Source organism: Oreochromis aureus, linkage group 11 (assembly GCF_013358895.1).
Source record: "Oreochromis aureus strain Israel breed Guangdong linkage group 11, ZZ_aureus, whole genome shotgun sequence".
Taxonomy (NCBI): Eukaryota; Metazoa; Chordata; class Actinopteri; order Cichliformes; family Cichlidae; genus Oreochromis; species Oreochromis aureus.
The window spans coordinates 24832238-24855793 of NC_052952.1; the positions used below are offsets into that span (position 1 = coordinate 24832238).

General features: G+C 40.2%; 1 protein-coding gene across 4 annotated transcripts in view; it reads left to right on the plus strand.

Moving 5' to 3' along the window:
* lipeb (lipase, hormone-sensitive b) overlaps positions 1 to 23556 on the plus strand; it is a 29674-nt gene extending 6118 nt beyond the window's left edge. For all 4 annotated transcript variants that reach the window (XM_039619568.1, XM_031726102.2, XM_039619569.1 and 1 more), the window contains 12 exons: positions 2470 to 2711; positions 3603 to 3887; positions 4734 to 4824; positions 5851 to 5996; positions 6396 to 6581; positions 9028 to 9180; positions 11944 to 12088; positions 13703 to 13930; positions 15726 to 15911; positions 16886 to 17067; positions 18029 to 18295; positions 19461 to 23556. In XM_039619568.1, the coding sequence (XP_039475502.1) occupies positions 2470 to 2711; positions 3603 to 3887; positions 4734 to 4824; positions 5851 to 5996; positions 6396 to 6581; positions 9028 to 9180; positions 11944 to 12088; positions 13703 to 13930; positions 15726 to 15911; positions 16886 to 17067; positions 18029 to 18295; positions 19461 to 19862 (2513 nt within the window). In that variant the 3' untranslated portion in view covers positions 19863 to 23556. The remainder of the gene's footprint in view (positions 1 to 2469; positions 2712 to 3602; positions 3888 to 4733; positions 4825 to 5850; positions 5997 to 6395; positions 6582 to 9027; positions 9181 to 11943; positions 12089 to 13702; positions 13931 to 15725; positions 15912 to 16885; positions 17068 to 18028; positions 18296 to 19460) is intronic.

Here is a 23556-nt window from a genome sequence, read left to right on the forward strand (position 1 = left end):
CCAGGAATTTGAGTAAGTAATGCTTGCGTAACATGTAAGGGTTAGTGGGACATTGAAACTCTGGAAAACATCCACCAAATAAATGTAATTCGCCATTGTTTTCCTTTGTCTGGTACACCTGGGCTTGCTTGCAAACATGGACGAGTTAATCTGAGAAGCTGTCAATTTTGAGACAAATCCAAATAAGTGAGAGAGAAGTCCTACCAGTCTACAAAGCTAAAAAGTCTTGATGTTTAAGGATAGTTGTCTATATTTCTAAATGATAAGCTCGTGGCTCACTGAATTACAGCAGCATAATGTTTCAGAATCCCCTGAAATCATGGGATGATATTAGACCACATAAAGTATTCCTTTCACATGGCTGAACTGGTTGGAAATTTGCCCTGAAGCTGCTTCATTAAGCTTTGGATGAATAAACAGAACTTTATTAAGCTGAATTTTTAAAAAAAGAAACCCTTTTCCCACTGCAATGCTGCCCTGTTTAGTCCACTGATTTTGGTTCCACAAATTTGTTCTGTATTCTCCAGGGTCAATAAATGCAGAAACTAACATTGCTCACATAAATCACATAAATTCACAGGGTTTTGTGTTTATAGATGATTAGAAGTTTTCTGCTTTTGACAAAAGCAAGTTAAAACAGACACAACTGAGTGGACAGTTGACATAATGTCACGGCACATAATGACTGGTTGCTGATTTGGAAAACAAAAAAGCCTCAGCTCTGTAAAATGTGGACTTGGAATTAGGTGTATTCAGATAATGCATATTTTTTCCGACTTTAAAACAATCAGGGGAGATCTGCTTGATGTAATTAAATCATTTATTACTAAATGTTCAACAGTTACAAAAGTTTTTATTTTTTAAAGTTGATTCTTCAGAGGCTTTCTTCTAGGATATGAAGAAATTGTTGTTGTTGTTTTTTTGTTTGTTTGTTTTGTTTTGGGGGTTTTTTTTGTCAGAGTAGGGGAGTGAGAAGCAGATGCCAGCCAGGAAAATGAGCAGCTGGGCAGTTGAAGATATTTGTGTGTCTGTGTCTGTGTTATAAGTTGTCTGGCTGATAAATGTCTCTTTGCAGATGTCAGGGGGACGTGATTCCTCCCAGCAGTCTGAAATTGCCTCTCCCATTACTCTTCCTGAATGGCAGGGAATAGCAGAATAATTGTGCGATTAGGGCTCCATTATTTCTTTGACCCTTGAAACAATATTTCTCTTTGTTATCTGTTCACTTTTCAGCATGCAGAGCCTATGTCTGCGTCCCAATCAATGATGTCCCTTTGGGCATTGTTTTACCAGAATTATTTATCTGTATTTTTTTCTGTATTGCTTTTTCAAAGTTGAAAATTTAAAATCCAAAGTTAAAGGATCGAGGCTAATTCTTAGAGTTGTCATTTAATTTAGCATCAATTAAGTGGTGATAATTTACTATATGAACTGATTACTATCTACATATTGCCATAGTAATAAAAAGGTCAATCTATTAAAACAAGAAACAACAAAAAAACCTTCTGTTTTCATTTCTCCCAGAATTTCTCAATTATTATTATTTTTTTTTATTTATTTATTTTTTTTTAATTGAAGATTTCTGTGTCCAATGCCCCTTCTTGTCCTCTGTCTCGCAGCATGCCAGACACCTTATACAAGTACCAGCTAGTTCCCAGAGATGTTATGGAAACTCTGGTCTCAAGTGACTCAGTAGGAGAACGCCATCCTACAGTGATAATCCAACAGGGCAATAGTGCTACATCTTTGTTTGTTTGGTTTTTTTAAATTTCGCTAGAGAGGTGAGCACACTTAATAAACACAGTCTGCTGATGGTTGTCAACTGTATACCTCCCTTTGGGATTCGTATGCGAGTTTGTTTATGTGTTTTTGTCAGTGTATGACTAATCTGTGTTTGTTTCCCAGCAGCATGATACCAGATCTCGGTGGATTTTTAGTGCGCAGCTTTGGTTTACATCATTTAATTTCAAGCCTTGCTTAACACGTTTCAGTTCATGAGATTCCATACATCAGGATGTAGGGGCTCAGTTAATAAGACTAAGAACATTTTGTAGGATATATCCAAAAATATCCCACTTGGTACAGTTTCTACATGCTGATTACAGCTGTGGGTGTGGTGCAGAATATTGATCAGAGTGCTTCTTTTTATGGTAGTTGGAGCAGATGCCCGCTTTCAGTCAGGTTTTTAGAAACACAGCATATAAGAATACATTTGGGATTAGAAAGATAGCGGTATTAGTAACAACAATGTTACTAATAACTAGTAACAACATTGTTACTAATAACAGGAATTGCAAATTATTGCGATTACACCCCTAAATCATCAGTTGCGTCCCTACAAGTGAAAAGAGACATTCCCCAGTGGAATACATACTCACGTTAAAAGAATGTTGTTATTCTTACCCACAGTAAACCAGATGCTTTCATTGTTTCATTCTTGGCCTTCTCCTTTTGTTTCACTGCTTTTAGTGATGGATACCAAGGCAGTATTTGCGGCCCTGTACGGTGTGTGCGAAGAAAATGCAGCTTTCTTCTCAGGGGGAGCCAAGGGGTCACAGGGTGATGCTGCACGGCGGCTGGTGGAGGCCATGAAGCAGATTCAGGAGCACGCTCGCAGTCTGGAACCTGTTATTTCTGGCTTTGCTAATGTTTACCATCACTTTGATTTTGACCCACATATACCAGCTAATGGCTATCGCTCCCTGGTCAAGGTAGGCTTTCTGATGTTTTAAGGTCTTTCTGCGTGTATAAGTGAACTCTTGGATGTGTGTTTTTATTTAATCTCTCTGCAGCTTGGAGAATAGCACCTCTGCTGCAATACATTCTTATCAATATTCTTTCCACACTGTGAGAAACTGTTCACAAGACCTCTTTGCTTGAATATCACTTTGTTTCAAGGTCAGTCCATTTGTTTTACAGATTGATTTTATGTTACAAAGTGGGCAAGATAAATTCCTCCAGCTGCGGAATATCTGCCACTACTGTATCCACTGTACTTTATCTTGTACAGTTATTGATGAAACATCATGACCTTCGGTTACTGCAGCCCACCACAACAGAATGAGTCTAGTAGAGCAGCAAATGAATCCTGTTCTGTTTTCTAGCTTCTGTTTCCACATTTATAATCCTTCTCATTCCAGCAGTACCACTCTCGCTAATCTGTAACACCCAGTGAAGCAGGAAGTTTTTTACATGTTCTCATTTAGCCATGCTTTCACACATCCTCTCCTTTCCCTTTAGGCTTACCACACTAATCTTAATCACAACTTAAGCACACCCAGAAGACTTGTCTCTTTAATGAGTGCACAAATGGAGACTTGCCATTAGGTTTTGTTTTTTTTTTTTTTTGTTTTTTTTTTCAAATAATGCGTATTGCTGTGTATCTTCATTTCAAGAATAAATATAATTCTATAAAAATTGTATCCCTTTATTACCCAGTAATAGAATGTTTCCAAATACTTATATTAGTACTTAATAAAGTTTTTAAGGTTAGTGTAATGTGATTTGGAATTTGCTGAATGTACAAGTCAAAGTAAACTTTATTGTGTGTGGGATGTTTTCTAATTTTAGGTATTTTATTGTCACATTTTTTTATTTTCTAGGTGGTGCGTTGCTGCCTTCTCCACATCATCCACAAGGGCCGCTACATCACAGCCAACCGCCGCAGCATCTTCTTCCGAGCAGCACATAATGCAGGGGAAATGGAGGCGTACTGTAATGCTCTGTGCCAGCTGCGTGCCCTGCTTTACCTGGCTCAGCGCATGCTACATGACAACAGCCACGGCAATTTGTTTTTCCAGGATGAAAGCGGGCTCAGCGAAAGTTTTGTCCGTGAATACGCATCCATGCACAAGGGTTGCTTCTATGGCCGTTGCCTGGGCTTTCAGGTGAGATGAGCTGTTTTAGCAGTCATATATGATGTGACAAGGATAAGAAATGGGAACTTTGGAGTGGTGAGAGTAAGAAGTGGCACTACTTTATGCTTCATTGTCAAAAATTCTGTTTTATATGAAGCAAAATAAGAAGGCAAGAAGAATAAATTCACACAGCTGATATAAAAATGTGTTTTCTGCTTTAAAACTGTTATAACAATATCGATAAGCAACTCACTGTACTCATAGCTACAGTTCTGGTAAAGGTTATGTGCATTTTTCATTCATCAAACTTTTCATATTGCACTCTACACCTTTAATTTTTTTTATATTTTGTGTTGTGTTGGGACTAGTTAGTTGCAGAATAGAGGTCTCAAAGATTTCTATAGTAATTTTTAAAGTATTCTTTAGTTTTGGAAAAGAAAGAACTTGTTTATGTTTGAGGCAACTAGCCTGTTACCTGGTCTGTGTATATTCCCCTGCTTTTATTTTAGAAATAGGAATTGACCCTAAAAAGAGATGTTAAGGCTATGAGAAATAAAAAAACGATGATCTGGTCATCTTTACAGCAATTCCCCTTTTTCTCAGTTGAGCTTAACAAGGGAGGCTGAACTCTCACAGCACAGAGGTCAAAAGCAAACTAAAGGGAAAAAATGATGAAGCTCCATTTGCATCTATTTTCTATCAATTTGTAATGTCTTACAATTCTCTGATATGATGAGATCCTATCATTCTTTTTTCACTTTCTTTTGTAGTGATTCTAGTCATATTTGTGTTCTATTTCTTATGTTTAAATGTGTGGATAGTGGACTGGAATTGAAATTATTTTCTCTGTTTTTGTACATGCCTTCTCCCCTCTAGTTCACTCCAGCCATTCGGCCCTTTCTTCAGACCATCGCTATCGGCCTTGTGGCCTTTGGAGAAAACTACAAGCGGCATCAGTCAGGAATAGGTCAGCATCATCTTGTCTGCGTCTGCACACTCTCATCATCCAGCCAGATCATTTTCATTCATAGATCGTACTCATCCAGCCCCACACCTCTTCTACATTGCTCCCTTGCCCCTGACTGTGTACCTTTTGATGTTGTGTGTTTGGATTGTAGATGCTCTTTCATCCCTTGGAATCTTGAGAGCTTGCTGCTGTGCTTCTTTTATATTTCAGAATGTTTTGAACATGCACATGGTTATGTACAGAGGCAGCAAGAGAAGAACATGCACTGTCATAGACATACATGTATTGTGCATGTGTGTACACAGACAGAAAACTATTTAACATTCAGTAAAGAATTATCCATTTCTCATGGTTTCTTGTGCTCTCTGCTGCACCACAGTGGAAGCAGGAGGTATTGCACCATATGGTGAGTGTGCTAGACCATCACCCCTTTTATAATATTCCTCTGTAGTGGTCTGTATAACTGTGTGAAGAAACTTCTTTTATTCTAAAGCTCTTATTCTGCCAAATTGTTCTGCACTTAGCACCGTAAGCTACATTAGCGTTCCTGTGCCTGTATATCATCATTATAAAAGGCCTTTCCTTACTGCCCCATCCTTGACCCATAATGGTGGGCAGTAAACAAACCGTTGAAAGCAAGAGAAGATTGATAATACAATTGAGTCCTTTTGGCTTACCATGGGCCCAGTACAGTAGACTTAAAAATCCCTGTGGCAAAAATGACTAGTGTTTTGACTATGTAAAAGCCAATTTCACCCTTTTCAGGTTTTTTTTGTTTTGTTTTTTTTGTCCCTGCTAGGGTCAAGACACTTGAAACTTTAATGTTCATTCCCTCCTCCACTTGTTCCTGCTCTTTGTCTGTGTGTTAAATGTGGCTCCCTTACCTATTATTTTAATCTTTTGTCCTTGCTATTTAGTTTCTGTTCCATTTTAATCCATCATTATCATAATATGCATTCCTCTTCTTTTCCATTGCCCTATCTCTGTCTCCTCCTCATCATATATGCTTCTCCCTACTTTTTCCAGGGGTAGCAGCCAGCTCTTTCTTTACCTCAGGAAAGTATGCCATTGACCCCGAGTTGAGGGGGACTGAATTTGACCGCATCACCCAGAACCTGGATGTCCATTTCTGGAAGACATTCTGGAACATCACTGAAACTGAAGTCCTGTCTGTGAGTAGACTATTAATGTTTTTTGTGTCTGTCTGTTGACAAACACAGAGACGCGCGCTCTTGGACATCTGTAATTGAGAAGAGTTATCTTTGCTAACCCATGCACCAGGATCTGCACAGTGCTGTTTTTAATTTGGGAGCAGTATCAGGGATATTTTGCTTTCCTCTGGTAATGGTACCTTTCCATCATTATGCATTTCACCTACAGGCTGTTAGTAATAATAGAGTGGAATTCAATTTATTCAATGGGGTTCATGATTTATTCATTCAGTTTCTCTTTCTCTCCAGTGGCCTGCCTCGCTCTGAAACTTGGACTTTTTCCCCTGTCTGTCTTTGACTTGTTTTCTTACTAAATGTCTGTTTTTTTTTTGTTTTTTCTGTCTGTCTCTTTTACCACAGAGTCTCGCCAGTATGACATCCACTCAAGTCAAGGTAAACCGAGCTCTTTCTGTGCCTCCTGCGACCTTTGACCTTCCCTTGGCGGCCAACCACAGAGCATCAGTAACTATAGCTCCACCATCAGCGCACATCGGCACTGCTCCTGTTCAGATGAGACTCATTTCTTATGACCTGCGTGAAGGACAGGTACTTGAATCTTTATTCAGTCCATACTATACTGGCATACTTGAAAATTCAATAAAATCTTTATAATCTCAAACTCTCTGTAGAAGTTTATAGAGCTTTTAAAGACTAACTCTGGCATTTGCTGTACACTTATCTCTATGTCATTGTTATGTTGAGTTGTAATCTAATTTTGGATGACTGCCAGAGATGGGCTTGTAATACGTTAATACGTTAATGTGCTTTTCATGCCTGCGTAGTAGGTTGAGACATAATAACAACAAAGTCAAACTTGTGATCTGAGTGACGTAAACAACCTGATGAAAGACCCTGGCGCTCATCAGATCTGATCCGATTATTCTCAAAAAGATTTTAAGTAGGGTTGTAACAAGTCTGAAACTGAGGTCAAATCCATGATCCTAGTGTCCATTGTCTGGATATATCGATCTGTCTTCCTTGTCACAAGCTGCTAAGGATACACTGCAGGCACTGACAGTTAGCATCTGACTTAAGAGCTTCATCTGGAAGCAAGGGAGGCATCGGTCGCAGGTGTTTGATCTAAACCTTTTTGGGCTGCGCACAGCCTTGGTCTGGCTAGCATTTGTGAAGTCTGTTAATGCAAAAGATATAAGGGAAACCTTCCTAACTCACAAGGACACCACCAAGGCAAAAGAATATAGAAAAGTGCAGCTACAAATTTAAACTGTCCTTGTGTCGCACACAATCCACATTTGTCTCCATGGTAGAGGTTAAATGTCAGAGAAGTGGTTAGTTATTAGCTGGAGAAGACGGACAGATTCTTTGCTACAGTTCAACATAGTCACAATAACAAAGAACAGTACAACAAAACTAGTGGTCAGAATTTAAAAAAGCAAAAGATACAACGGCGTGAAACTGTAATTTACCTGTACAATGAGTGGAGGTGCAGCACAGTTTACAAAGTGTGCCCCTTGAGGAAATGAAGGGAACTACTGAAACTGTCTAACTCCTGTTAATGGATATTTATACAAAGCCAATTGTGGAAATGAACACTGTCTGTGCTCACTCTGGGCTAAAAAGTAGCTCAGACTTGCAGGTTACAAGGTAACTGGCATACGCAGTAAAGCACTGACAGCCATTTATCCATGCATTTTCTGCTGCTTGTCCAGATCACGGGGGAGCAGTCATAGCAGAGATGCTCAGACCCCCATCTCCCCAGCCACTGGCTTCAACTGTTTTGGAAGCACCACTGAAACTTTCACAAGCCCAACATAATCTATCCAGCAACTGACCCAGAAGGCAACCAGGAAGCATCATAGACTGATGCCCAGACCACTTTAGCTAGCTTCTTTTAATGCCAAGCAGTATCTGCTCTGCTCTGAGCCCCTCTTGAATGCCTTAAGCTTCCCACTGTGTCTCTAAGGCTAAGCTCAGGCTCCCCACCACTTGTAGGCGCAATTTTATTCTTTCTGTAATTACCCACAGCTTGTAGCTGTAGGCTATGTAGCCAGCTTTGCCTTTGCACTCAGCTCTCTTGATCACTTCAGCCCAGTGCAGTGTCTGCATCACTGGAGGAGCTGCACCAATTCTTTGTCAATCTTTGACAGCCAGTGACAACAAACACAACCTGAGCACTTAGGCAAGAAGATAAATAGACGGCCAGTGCTGGGTGCTATGCCAGTCCACAGGTTGTTTGTGTCAACCAGATGACACTTGCATCTTTCTTGGTATTATCTGTGCGTGTGATGCATATTTAAGTAGCCAACTCTGGTGGTTAGGAAAGTGTACTGAAATAGGTTAGTTTTCCTCCATATGCTTTTGATGACCTTGCATATATCAGACATTTAAAAAAATCTTTCAGTAAACAATTCAACAATATTTGTTGGCATATGTGGTATTTTCCTTGTTTCTTGATTAAACAGCGGCTTGAAATCATCATCTTAATCTGCTTTATTATCTTTCTCCTTCTCTCTCTCTCTTCATCTGTCAATGTCATTACTTTCTTTTACTTAAAGTTTTTTTTTTTTTTTCTTTGCCTCCCTTTTTCTCTTGGGAGACTCCCTCTTTATCAGAGCTGCTCTTTGTAGCCTGGCACTTAACCAGACATACAATTTCTCACATTGATCATGCTCCAACAAACAACAGTCCTTTTTATGTCACAAAACACAAGCCCACATCAGTCGAAACACTCTTTCTTAGCCTTCGTCCCTGTTTCTGTTAATGAATGGGAATTAGTGTGTGTTCCTGCAGCCAGGAAAGGTTGTCAGCAAGCTGCTGCAGAACAACTGGGTAATCTGCTTCTTAAAGGTACCCTGTTGCTAACAGTAGAAAATTTATCAGCAATAAGGCACTGTTTGGAACCATAGACACTGTAAATACTAGACCCAAATAAGAGATCTGGATTATTTGTCTTTCTGTTCATCTTCTAAATTATTCTTGCTCTTAATAATGGTTTTTTTTGTTTTTTTTTTTTATCATCTCACTTTCTCAGGACAGTGAAACACTGCTGTCTCTGTCCCGCTCCGAGGGAGGCGCTATCTCTCTTTCCCTGGGGCTGAAGACCAAGCGCCTCCCCTCTTCTCCATGTCTCCTGATCCATTTCCATGGAGGAGGCTTTGTGGCACAGACCTCCAAGTCTCATGAGGTGAGAAACTACTGTTTTACTGAATTTAGCTCAGTTTCAGAAGTGTTTTACGTTGACTAGAGATTCATTATGATTACCTCTGTCTTGCATGATAAAACTGATTAGATTCAATAGACTGCTTTTCCTTGTATTTAACGGAGGTTTGTATAGGACAGTATTGGCGTGTTTGTAAGATTTTATAATTGAACACAGACCAAGAAAAGGTGGCACTTACCTGTCAAAGCACTAACAACAATAGACCTCTAACATTAGAGACCCAGTTCAGGTGTTGAGCCCCTATCACCAAAGCTGTCATCCAGCTAATTTCACCCTCTCATCCCTTCAATCATGTTTTCTCAGACTAATTGTAATGAAAACCCAACTAATTAAAGTGTTTATGAGACAGACACTAGTTGACAGCAGAGGAGAAGAGGGGTTACCAGTCTGAGTCTCTTCCCCTGTCAATAGTGTGACATGGATTGAGAATTTTAGACTAATTATTTTTATAATTATCCCCTGAAAACTTAACAGAGACTCTCTGACCTTACTCTGTGGCTTTCTTACTGGTAAGGTGCAGCAGAGCTGACCCTTGTCTGTCATTGCTTTCTGTCATCTAATTCATCCTCACTCCTCTTTTATCTCATAAAGGAGGAACTTGTATCCTAGATTTAATTTCTGGATCACTGTGGTAGAAAAAAGAAGCACACAGACACTAGCCTTGTATATTATTACTATGTAAAAAAACAAAACCTTAGTCTTTTTTTTTTTTTTTCTTTGATCATAAGTTTAAATTGGTGGCAGTAAATACATTTTAACAGGAAGACTGCACATTAATGTGGTTTGTTGATTATAAATAGGAAGATTTTTAATATAGTTTGTATCCCTGCACTTTATCCTGTGCTTGTGTGGTCATTATGTGGCATCAAGCTACTTATAGCTGCTTTAAGACAGGGCTCTGTGAAATTGCAAAGGACATTGGCATCCTTGATCTGCAGCTGCATAGCAACCAAAGGATGAGAGGGAGCAATCAGAGAAGGGGTGTGTGGGGCTGTCATGTTGAATTAACAGAGAACTGTACAACCCCGCAGAGAAAGATTACCCAGGGCACTAATGGAAGACTTGTCAGACTATCCTTCTCTCTTTTTTTCTAGGCGCTCGTTTTTTTCCTTTTCTTTTCTTATTACATCCTCCTTCTCAATCTTTTTGATATCACAAAATCATTTTTGTTCACTTTGTGTCCTTTTTCTACATCTCCGTTTAGTTGTATTTGGACGTCACTTTCTTTCCTCCTTTTGCCTTTTTGATCCCTCTACCAAGACCCAGAAATGAGGAATCCAAAAATGAGAAATTTTATGATGGAGTGGAGATGAGCATTTTTGCCTTCTGTCGCTCTGCTCATTTAACCTCTTCTGGATCCTGTATCTCCCAGCGTATGGGTGAGATGAAGAGTTCAACCTCAGATGAAGAAGCCTGTGGTGGTCTCAGTGCACAATGATGCTGATATCGCAGGAATAAATGTACTTAGAGTCTATGTATTTAGTAACTTGGACACAATCCCACACTCAGTAAATGTTGAGGTATTTGCAGATTAACTGCTATTTCTGTCTGAGAATCAGTAGGACAGCAACTCCTGTTAATTCCTGCTTAGAGGATAGATTTGGGACCCTGTAAAATTATGTGTGTGAGGAGAGTTTCCTGAGTCATTTAAATTTATACAGCCTGGTTCCCACCCATTAAAACTCATGCACACACCTCTTCTCTGCCCAGTGGGGCATTTAGGAAAAAAAGAAAAAAGAAATTGTAAATACTTAGCTCCTTTATGCAGGCAAATGATGAACTGTCTGACTAGCAGACCTGCCCATCGACTCATATTGACTTGTCGTAGACTGCCAGTAATGGCTGTTGTTCTCACTCAGTAGAACACACATACACCTTGGGAGCAGCTTTACTGATTTGCACAAACTCACATTGCCTTTCCTGCTCAGTGCTCGGACTGCATGCACACAGACTTTGTGTCCTCACACCGAGATTTATCATGACAGGTAGAGTTTTAAGACATCACAGCTGACTACTGGAGCTGCTACTTTTCTTTTTGTCATACTAAATCAATGAGGGGTGAGACAGCATATAAACATGTACACACAGTGCTCTTTCTGCCATTGTGAATGGTAATCTGTTGCTTTCACCAACACATATCATAGCAAAGTTAAAGGTGTTGGAATTTGATAAAGACAGAAGAGGAAAGGGCGAATGCTTTGCAAAAGTAATATTGCCACAACTCATCGTGCCTTTCTCATATTTCAAGGTCACTGCCTAAGCAGAGTAAACACTTAACCTGACTGTAACAATATAAAACAATGATCAGTATTCTGACAGCGAGTCTGTATTTATAGATTTTCTTTGTATATCCACACCACCTCCTTCTCTTTGTCCTCTTTCTTCATACTTCACAAAATAGGACATGTGGGCACCTTTGTTATTGCAGTGCAAAAAGAAGGAAAATGGGTTTGACTGTGAGGGCAGTGCTCATTCTCTCTTTGTCTAGACGGTAAGCCAGAAAGCAGACAGATGACATCAGAAGAAAGCATAATTTTCATAACTTTTTGTCCTTCTTCAAATGTTCAACCCGGCAGGCTTTTCCTCGATCACTTCTCTTTTTATTTCTCTCTCCCTGCCTCTTTGTTTTATTATGGCTGCTGTTGTGTGTCATAAATTTACCAGCATAAAAAAGCAGTCACTTCTATAAAGTCACTTCTTTATATCCTTATCTTCTGTTTCACACAGCCCTATCTAAAGAGTTGGTCCCAGGACCTTGGTGTTCCCATACTGTCAGTGGACTACTCTCTGGCCCCTGAGGCACCCTTCCCACGCGCCCTAGAGGAATGTTTCTATGCCTACTGCTGGGCTTTGAGAAACCACCACCTATTAGGTATATGCATCACACAGCATTGTTTATACTGGAGTGTGGCTTTGTATCTCTCTTGTATATTTTCTGTTTATTCTTTAAAGTCATGGGAATAGTATACAGCAGATTCAAAGTACTCAAACCCTCTCATATTTTGTTCACTTTATTGTACTAAAGATTTAATTTAAAATGGATAAACAAAGCCATGGAGTCAGCTGGGAGCTTTCTGTAGATATATGCAGGAAGACTTGAGGCATAAATCAAAGTGAGGGTACAAAGCAACTTTTAAATCTGAGTGTTCCCAGGAGCCCGGTGGCCTCAATAACTGTGAAATGAAAGAAATTAACTACCAGGAATGTTCCTAGTGTTAACTTTTGGCGACATAAACCTTCAGTGTGATTTGATAGACATATTGGTCTTAGGGCAAAACTCTGAGCCTTATACCTTTCAAAGACCAGGCACTGCTCATTACTTGCTAATACTAGCCTATGGTGAGGCATGGTGGTAGCAGCATGGGGTTATGGAGGAATTCTGTGACAGGATAAGCAATAACTTGTCAGAACTGAGGAAATGCAGCAATGATTTCAAGAATGGAAAGACATTTTCTGGGCCACTCAAGGATCAAAGTATGTCCTAAAGCCCACAGTTAAACCCCAGAGAGTGGAGATGGCTGAAGATGGTAGTTCATTTGCTTGCAATCCAGTCTGCTGGAGTTTGAGAGGATCTGCAAGGAAGAGTGGATAAACTGCCCAAATCGAGGTAGCTTGTATAAGCTGCTAGGGATCTTCTACAAGCTACTGATTTCAGGTCTGAATACTTTAAATAATTTAAAAGGAGATTTGAGTTTTTGATTTCTGGTTTAAAAAAAATAAAAGTAAATAAAAGACGGAGAAGAAAAAATCGAAACAATTTTGTGTTAAAAATGAAGCAGTCTGTATATATATATTCTACATCTTTGTATGCAGAAGTAACAGTATGTCCCTTAGGCAGATGAAAGAGAAGAAAGTTATTAGAATTACTGAGCAGGCACGTTGAAGGGATAACACCCACCTATTTCAGTGTGAAGGTTTCTGTGGAGTGCTTCTCTAAATCCTCCACTGCGTTCACCAATTCCTTGTACCTCCTGAGAGGATTCATTTATCACTTTGAAAGTGATCATGCTGTATGCTTCTTGCACTTTACTTGCTGTTCAGTGCTATCACACCAGTTGTGATGCTCAGTATTTCAACAGAAAAAAGAAGCCATCTGGTCGGTTTGGGGTACGCTCGTCCGCTGAAGCACACTGTGTCAAATTAACAGAGATTGCAGTGCAATATGCTACTGCTGTAGTACAAGTCCTCAATATCACGGCTATGAAGTAGATGGGGAAACAGTAGTTCAAAGAGCTGCCTAGTACCACAGTGGTGAACAGAAAAGATAGTGTTGCTGTTACACTGCCTTTTTTTTTTTTTTTTTTTTCCAATTTCAGTAATGTCATACTTTTTTAGAAAAGATGTATTTTTAAAAAAAAAATGTTCTTGTCCCCTTCATGTTGTCTCATTTTTCAAAGTTTTCCCTGTGAATTACTTTTGTTTCTATCCCTCCTTGTACCAGAAGTCTATAATTTTTTTTTTTTTTTTTTTTTTTTTTTTGTTACAGGATGGACTGGAGAGAAGGTGTGTCTGGCTGGTGACAGTGCAGGAGGCAACTTATGTGTGACGACATCGATGCGTGCTGCTGCTTTTGGTGTGCGAATGCCAGATGGCATCGTGGCAGCCTATCCAGCTACCCTGCTGACGGCCTACGCATCCCCTTCCCGTCTGCTAACACTCATGGATCCCCTGCTGCCACTCAGTGTGCTCTCTAGGTGTCTCAGTGCCTACGCAGGTAGGTTTGTGTCTGTGCAGAAACCTGAAGTTGAGATTTAAGTTGAATCCTATTTTTCGTTTCTGTCGAGCACATATGTCTACTCCTTGTTATACATTACATAAACGTATTGGTCAACCACCAGTTAGAAAGGTGACAGCTTTACTCTACTGCATGTATGATAAGTGTTTATTGAAAGAAGTTCTTAGGTGGGGAACAAACATTTATTTACCCTGTCTGACCAACAGCCAACAGGGGACGTAATCTTTATTAATAGATAAAAGGTGAAGTTTTCAGCTCAACACACAAACAACTCACACAAAAAGCCTAGAATTACATCACTATATTCAGGAGGCCAACAACAGCAGGGACAAATGAGTTCTTAAATCTGCAGCTAGAAGGAAGAAACCTGCACTGTTGAGCTTTCTTTGTGGCTCTGACTTTGTACATTTGGGAGAGCTCGTTCATATACGTGCCTGGAACTTGCATAATCTTGTATTTTTACTTCTTTTTTATAAACTATTTATGTTTTTTATTTTTTAAAGTTATTTAATCCAAACTAAGAAGTGGAAAGGGTTAAGAGAAAATAATATTAAAATACTATCATAAAACCTCTAACTTTTTAAAGAAAGGTTGTTCAAAGGTTCATTAGTGCTATCTACACTGGCTCCTTTTTTTTTGGTTAAAATATTACTTCTATTCGGTTATTGTCCCAACAGCTTTAACAGCCTGGCCATAGAAATCTGTAGGAAGAATGGAGCAAGACTTTGTCCTAAAGTCTATTATCATGTCCTTGTAGTTAATCCAGTCAATAAATTTATCCACCACTGGTCTATGGTTGGCTTTTTCATCACTGAGCAGTGACAGAATAACAAAATCATCAGTGAACTTGATATGTCTGCCCGCACTGACAACCATTTATTTATTAAAGACAGATAAAAATGGTGAAAGGACACGACCCTAGAGGGAACAGGGAAAAGCTAAAAACGCATCAGGAAAAAAATGAATGACTTTGTCATTTTTAAGACCTCTGTTCAAAAGTTAACCTGTCACCATGCTAATGCAAAGCCAATGCTGTGGATGCTGTTTGGACTGTGATGAGTACTGATAAAACCTGAGGAGAAAAACACAAATTAAGAGTACTAATGTGAAAAAGCAAGAATTTTTTTTTTTTTTTCCCCCCCCTTCCAAAATTGAAGATGTTGACTAATTTCACCTATTTTACTTTTAGGATTGTTTTCCTTGTTTTTAAATATCATTGTTGATTGCGTGTAATAAAAAAATCCACTTTTTAAAAAGGACAAACAGCAACAATCCTTTCTGATATTATACATAGGTAATGAGTCATTAGACCAGATGGTAATGACATGTCTGGTTTTTCATAAAGGATCACAGCGCTTGTAAAAGCTGGAGAAACTCTTTTATGTTTGTTTGTGTTTTGTTTGTGTTTTGTTTGTTTTTTTGATAAATTTTAGTTTCACAGGGCAAGAGAACTGAGGACTATGAATGACTGCAGGAATTGGCTAACAATATGTGACAAAGAGATTGGCTATGCTGAGTCTCCTTTCGATAACTGAACTAAAACACTCATCATTTTTCTGTTCCTTCCTGCTGTCCTCATTGTGTATTGTTGGCTTTACAAATAATTGTATGGCAGTATTGAACGCACTCTGCCAGCGTTTACTTGACTATTATACCTCTCTTATTATTGCTTTCCTGTCTTCTCTGTTGTTACTCATTTGTGCTTACTGAAGAATAACAAATACTTTTATCCGTTTTGTACATTTACTTCCTTCTTTTATGTCTTCTTCTCCAGGCAGTGGGCCACAGACCGAGAAGCAGGTGGAGAAGGTGAGCACGCTGAGCCTGGTGAGGAGAGACACTGCACTTCTGTTGCGAGATTTCCGACAGGGAGCCTCCAACTGGATCCACTCTCTGCTTGATTCTACCAGAGCTTCAGCCTCCACCAGCACAGCACCAGAGGCACCAACAGAAGCCACAGGTATACAAGCGACTATAATAGTTGTTAGTTGTCAGGTTGGAACATTAGGGGTGGCTTGAATGTATTTGATAGGCAGATGCAGTCTGCCTGTGTCTTGGTCATACATCCCTGCTCAGATGTGTGTGGGTGTATATCTCCCACATTCTCAGTGTTTTCATTGAGCCAATTAATGTAACTGTTCCCCAAGTTCATTTACACCTCTCATGAAAGAGGTCAGTGACATGAGAACTTGTTATGCAGCATCTAACTAATTATTGCTTTAGCCAAACCATTTGTGTAGTACTCCTGTATCCACATTCATACCCATTCTCATCTTTGGGGTAGCAGAGCGTTGACAGTAATTGTTAATTGTAGCCACCGTAAATCTGGTGGCGAATTGTAATTTTCATGGTGTCCCCTTACCTTGGTGACACCCCCACAGCTGCAAGCCCAGTCTAATGAGAGTGTCATTGGTGGGTGTATATTATTAAAAGGCCATCATGGAGCTGAGATGGTTCATTATTAAAGAGATAGGAGATTGGTAGAGCTTTGTGAGACCAGCCACTAACAGCTGTGTTTTGACAGTTCAGGGCGGGCAGATGCTATCATCGTGACAGCACTTTTTGAATTTCCTCCACCTACTTCTCATCGCTTCTTCCAGATATAGCCCAATTTGCATTCTAGGCTTTTAACTATTGGCTGTCAACCAGAGGACATATGATAAGTGGAAACAGTAGATGAAGTGAAAGTGATTGTGTGTCACCGGTGTTGTTTTGTTTTGTTTTGTTTTTTGTTTTTTTTCTTTTTTTTTTCATGTGTCCTCCAACTGCGGTTAGTCCAAATGAACTTGATGCCCTCTTCATTCTTAATATGCTCTATCTGTCAATCATGTGTGGTTTCTGAAACTTAATGAGAAACAAACATATAGTATAATTGGCATTCTTAATTTCAGTTGTGCATTCATCAATGTGGTTCCTTCTGTCCTTGCTTCCTAGATGCAGTGAGGAAGAGCATTTCAGAGGCGAACATCTCTTCTCCTCACACAGACCCACCTGTCCCCACGGATCTCTCGGAGTTCCCCAACAGGAAATTATCAGTGAAGAGCCAGACGTGCCAGAACTTGGGGTCCCACAACAATCCCATTCCGAGCAGTGCACCGCTGCTCTCTGAGCGTGCTGTAGGTCATGCTTGAACATGTTTACACTGAGATTAGCTTGCTTTCAGCTGATGCTCTTATGCAGAAGAACCTAACAGTATTAAACAGCCAAGATCTGTTGCTTTAATAACACCTGGCTGTTAGTGGGAATCATTGTGAGAATTAAACCTGTCGTTATTTGACGATGGGTAATTTAATGATGATTGTAGCACCATTTTAGTGAAGCGAAATCCCACTAGCCTCTTGTCTTTGATCAGGATATCTCTGCTTTCAGCTTGCGTTAAAAGGATTTGGCACGCAGTTGTAGCCTTTTTAAGAGGTCGAACATTTTGGGGGCATTGAAATATTTTGGCCGTTGATCAAACAATGCTGTCTACCCTGCAGTGATGTGCATGTGTCACTTTGATGAACTCATCCGAGATTGTGTCACCCATCCCTCACAAACAGATTTGGCTTTGAAATGCTGACAGGATATCAAAAGTTTTTGGTTGTGCGAGCACTGGCAAGGTGTTGCAGATTATCCTCGTATTTTCTTGCAGGCACACTGGATTAGTGGCTGGCGCAAGCAAAATTAGCAAGCAGAGGTGACGTAAGATATTAAATATGCTTTTCCATCTGAAATGGGAATCGCTCAGCCAAGAGTCAGGAACTGAGCCAAGATTTTTACAAGGACAAAGTGGTGTGTGTGTTTACATAACTGTGGCTCACGGCTCATTGCTAGGCAATGGTGCAAGTTTCAGTCATTATGCAACTGTAATGTTTAGTAAGTTTGGAGAAACCTGCAGTCAGCTGAGATTGAAGAAGTCATTTGGGCGAGTGATGAAGCAGTTCTCCCATTGAAAACTGCATCCAGATGGTTAGAATCAACTTTATAGGACTTGCATAACCAGCTTTTCTTACAAAATTGTTTTAGCCTTTCTTTTTTTCATTCATATAAAGATATCATTTTAACAAGCCTAATATTTTCTCATCCTTTATGTAGCCAGAAGATGTCAGTTTCTTCTTTGCCAAAGATGAAGATCCCTCAGTGATCACTGACCTGTCTTCAGTGGCCATACCACCCCCTGCTGGTGAGGAGGGTTCACAGCAGGAGCACCCCAGGGAATTTCCTCTTGGGTTTGAGCCACTGCGCTCAGAGCAACTGGCAGAGATGAAGGTGGAGAGCTCTCCAGTGGTCAAGGATCCTTTCTGCTCACCTCTGCTGGCCCCTGACAGCATGCTGAAAGGGCTGCCACCTGTACACATAGTGGTAAGAGGACATAAATGGTTAATTACACTGGTTCGAAGGTTACTTGTACAAATCTATTGTTTAAGTGTTATTCATTGTGTGCTAACAGTAGTCTATATTTTCTAAGTGTTTTCTGTGAGAAGGTCAAAGGGCAGCACGGTGGTTAGCAATGTTGCCGCACAGCAAGAAGGTCCTGAGTTCAATTCCACCATCAGGCCGGGGTCTTTCGGTGTGGAGTTTGCCTGTTCTCCCCGTGTTTGCGTGGGTTCCCTCCGGGTACTCCGGCTTCCTCCCACCGTCCAAAGCTTGTGGGGATCAGTTAATTGATTAATCCAAATTGCCCATAGGTGTGAATGCGCGAGTGAATGTGAGCGCGAATGGTTGTCTGTCTCTGTGTTAGTCCTGCAACAGACTGGCGACCTGTTCGGGGTGTACCCTGCCTCTCTCCCTATGACAGCTGGGATAGGCTCCAGCACCCCCCGCGACCCTGAAAAGCATAAGCGGAAGCGAATGGATGGATGGGTTTTCTGTGAGAAGGTGTATGAGATTCAACTATAAGTATAAGTTGAGCATTATAAAGGTAGTCTGGAAAAAATCCCATGCTCCAATGGTAGGGGCTATGGAGTTTTCTGCTGAAGCACAGCCATCCTCAGTAAATGGAGTTTAACGGTGTGTCACATAACTGTACATATTTACTGTCTAGTTTTCTGAGCACTTTGTGAAGACTTATTGTTCACTTAAAAGTTGAGACTTGGAGGCAGTGGTCTCATCACTGGCTGGAATTGGAGCTTTTGATTGTATTGCACAATCCCTTTCAATGCATAATATACTATACATGGTGGTGCAGAGGGCATTAAAATGTAAACTGACAGCATACCAAAAGATGTACATGGTTTACAGATATTGAAGTGAAACAGTGTGATGGGAGAGAGAGGGTAAGTTAAAGTCCTTTTTTTCCTTTTCTTTTTTCTTGTTGTTGTTGTTGGGTTTTTGTTTAGTTTGTTTGTTTTTTAAATTTGCTGGAGTGAGTCAGCGAGAATGTAAAGAAATCATGGACAAAAGAGACTGGGATGCTTGGCTTCCTTTTCTTCATCCGCTAATTAAGATTCATGACGTGTCTGAAGGGAATCCAGATTTTCTTCTCACCATTTCTAACCCTTCTTTTCCTCTCTCTCCCCACCCTCAGGCTTGTGCACTAGACCCCATGCTGGACGACTCTGTAATGTTTGCCAAGCGTCTGAGGAACATAGACCAGCCCGTCACTCTGTGTGTGGTGGACGACCTACCCCATGGCTTTCTCAGCCTATCTCAACTCTCAAGGGAGACAAGGGAGGCTGCCAATGTCTGTGTGGAGCGAATTCGCGCCGTCTTCACACAGGACACACCCCCAGAGCCACGGAAGCACCGCAAGCTGGAACGGACCGACGGGGGTGTGTCAGCATCTTCAGGGGAAACCAGTTCTCTCTTTGTTGGCCCCATTGAGGGAGGAGAGCTAGCTGTCGGGAGAGGGGCTAAAATTGCTGATGGGGAGGGCTCAGTTGCTGTGGCAGCCCAGAATAACACCGATGCTGGTGGCATCGGGGCTTAAATAAGGTTAGATAATAAAAAGGGGGTCTGCATTTCACTCGAGGAGCGAAGGGAGAAGGAGTAAATCAAAGTCGCACAAATTTAGGCAATGCAGTGTCTATATGCAAGACAAAGCATCCTGAAAAACAGAGACAGGGGGTGGGAAATGCAGTCTAGCATATCGCCCAGTGTTTGAGAGACAAAAAAACAGCAGAGGAGGAACACTGAAATATAACTTCCTCTGCTTTACAATTCTTGCCACTTGTCTGTGCACCATTATACACCAACGCAAATCTGGCAGACAAAATGAACACACCCACAAGAGACAGTCATGTTTTAGAATAAAATAATTATTTAGCAGCTACTTAGATCAAAGACCAGCACTCACCCACACACACAGCAGTTGTACTTAACAGAGTTGCTGTGAGGCACCAAAGGCTTGGACATAAAGCAGCACCGACTATTCTTGAGACGAGGCCTGAATGGGTGATTCATATAGGCTGAGGCAGTGATTCGAGGCCCTAATCAGATAGTAGTAGGGACACTATATACTTCTGTGTGGAGTCACCTCTATCAGAATGGCCATTTGTCCGTTAGGGAGCGACTCTAAATAACACTTAATAACTCCACATTGTGTTCTCAATTACGCCAGTTTAGCAGTCAATACAGCTCACTTTGTGGATGGTAACTGTGTTGACTCTCTCCAAAATAGAATTACAAAGCTAGAACAACAGCGTGAAACACTCGAAACTGGATGGATTGATTCACTTCTTTTGTCATATTTGTTGCAGTTTTTAATCATTTTATGAATTCTATGCAGTAGTATTAGTTTTGTTATTTATATCAGTTTTCATTGCAGTTATGCCAGGCTTAATTTTTCTTTTCTATTCTATATTATATAATCCAGTCTTTTCATTTTTTCCCCCATGTTTTTCAGTGTGCTGAATATTTACCTCTGTGCGCGTGTGTGTGTGTGTGTGGCAGCAGCAGCTGTTCTGACATCGCTGGCCTTTCCAATTAAGCTTCTGTTCTACCCTCAGCAATATACAATGATCAGAGTAAATGTAGAACATTACACAGGGACAGAGTGCCCTGCCTTGAGCATTTTGTAGTGATATAATAATGCTAGTATAAAGACTGGACTGCATTAATTTGTAGACAAGTACAGACTTAGGATACATCTTGTAGGTCTTTCAGTGACAATCATTGCTTTTATATTTAAAAAAAAAAAAACTTTCTTTCTTTAATACCTCTTCTTTTTTATTTTACAGCAGCAGAAAGCCCAGCTCTCAGCTGTCAATACACATTTAAAATTTCACTACAATGATTTCCTTTCTAGTTGCCCTGGTCACTCAGTGTGCTACTGTTCACTACTTCTCTGCACAGTAGAGGCTGTGTCAAAGTGCCACTTCTCTGTAGCCGTGGGATTTTCGGCCCGACAACTTATTTTTTTTTATTACAAATTGGAGGCTTTTAGGAAAGACTTAAGCAAAGAAAAGAGATTGCAGAGGTGCACTGTAAAAGCCACTAAGACTTGTATTTGACCAACTAAACGTGTCTGGTCCATCATATATTTTTAGCTCCCCACTGACAGATTTGGGCTTTTCTTTGTTTTCGATAACGTGGGGACACTCCTTTTTGCATGTTGCTATTGAAGCACTTTAAAGTATGCAAAAATGTCCTTTGTAGGGTCAGTCCCTCTATCACGTCCAACTAAATATAGATGCCAACAATGCTGGCACTGTCCTGCCCTTGCCTGGTAAGAAGGCTGGGGTTGCCAGGTCTGTAGAGAGGGATGCTGTGTGATGAATTGGATTTAGCTGATGCTCCGAGAGCAAAATCCTCCCCCCGTTGAAGAGCAGGATTTTCAGTAGGAAAGTCATGCTACAGGATTATACCATACTCAGTTGTCAGCTTCAAGTACTTACTGCAGTATTTTTAGTCAGATTGATGGAGAGAACAAGGACTGAGAAGAGGAAGAAAGTTAGAGTCGCTCTTTCCAAGATGCTGGGCTGAAGCAAGTGTTTGCTTTACTAGCCGCTGTTTATGCTCACTGTGCACTTTTGCAGTAGTTGCACTGTCGCTCAGTACAAGTTTAATTTAAGCAAAGCTTGCACATGTCACCTCCCTCCCCTCTGCCCCGCTTTGTGCCTCTGTCTGTGGCTGAAATGGAGAATGGATGCACACATAATCACAGTTGTCTGTTACGTGTGGAGAAACATGAGCTCTTTGTGTTATGTGTTCATATCAGACAGGAATGGCACTTCACACTCTAAACTATTAATAGTATTAATTAGCTGTTGTTGAGAGATGTCTCCAATGTAGTCAAGCCTCTGTGAGACAACAGTTTTTGTCTGATATACTGTACACAACCTCATCTGTACTGAAGTCAACACCGCACAGGACGAACAACAAAGCTGACGGGTCATTAGCAGTTTCTTGTATTAGGAATTTGAGTTAACTAGCTTTATTTTGATTCTGTTTAAACTGTGTCAAATTCTTATAGGCCTTCCTATGCCTCATATCCTTGATGACCCTCGTGCATCAGGCTAACCTGAGTGCAGGCGATGGACCAGGGAGTCCTTGTGGTGTTCTGATCAGACATAGGCTTGCTGATTCTCATTTTTGCTTCTTTTGTTGAATTGTTTGGTGCTTTAATGCAGCCTACAACTATTAGCTGAAATATTTTGTTAAATATTGATTGATTTTTAGCTCTTGGTTGATGTCGTCTCATGTGTTGATTCTTTTGTTTAATGAGCAGCTGCTGTGGTAGTTTTTTAATATGGCTGCTTTATTATCATTATTATTATCATTATTATAATTATTAGTTCAGTCTCAACTTGTGCAGTATACCTCTATGGATTGACTCTATTCACTAGAGAGTTTCTTTGCCTCAGGCTGATTTCTGTGAAATGCAATGCGCAGTGCAATACTGCTACAAACATACAAACATGAGCCATTGGGGCAACATTTGCAGCAAACTTGTGTAGTTACACACCAGCAAAATATTTTTTCTTTTCATTCCCCGCTTCCTCCATCATAGGATTTTTTAGTTTTTATTTTTTTTCCTTTGGTGCAATATGTTTGACTCACCTCGAGCTTACACTTCACAGCCCATATGTAGGTTCCTTGAAGTTTGCTTTCTTTTCAAACGCCTCGGTGTGTTAAACTGACTTTAAGCACTTTGCAAAAATGTTACATGTCATTCATTTATGGATAAAGTTTCATGTTGAACCAAAGACTGAAGCCAGAGTGTTGTAACAGAGATGTGCTGACATTACTGCTTAATGTTCACTGTTATTGTTGAAAATGCAGGTGCTAGTCAGTGTCATAGTCTGCCTGCACTCCATATGCAAATTGCACTGCATCAATTCTGATGTAGAATATGATTAGCCTTTGAGGGGGGGAAAAAAAGAAAAAAAAAAGCTTGTATACATGACAAGCCATAGACTGTAAAAGTGAGATGTTTTTAAGTTTACTTGTTTTGTTGCTGTTGTTTAAGAACACCGAAAGTGCAAACCCATGAATAAAAAGAATGTATATTAAACATTATGATTTATGTAGATATTTTTACTTAAATTTGTTAATCAGATTGGTTGCAGATTGATTTTTGACTGCATTTCTTTGCAGGTTCTATGTTAGGGTGATGTGTCTGCTGCGCCAGGCTAGTTACTGCCTTTGATTTTTATCCAAATAAAATTCTGTCATGAACCCTG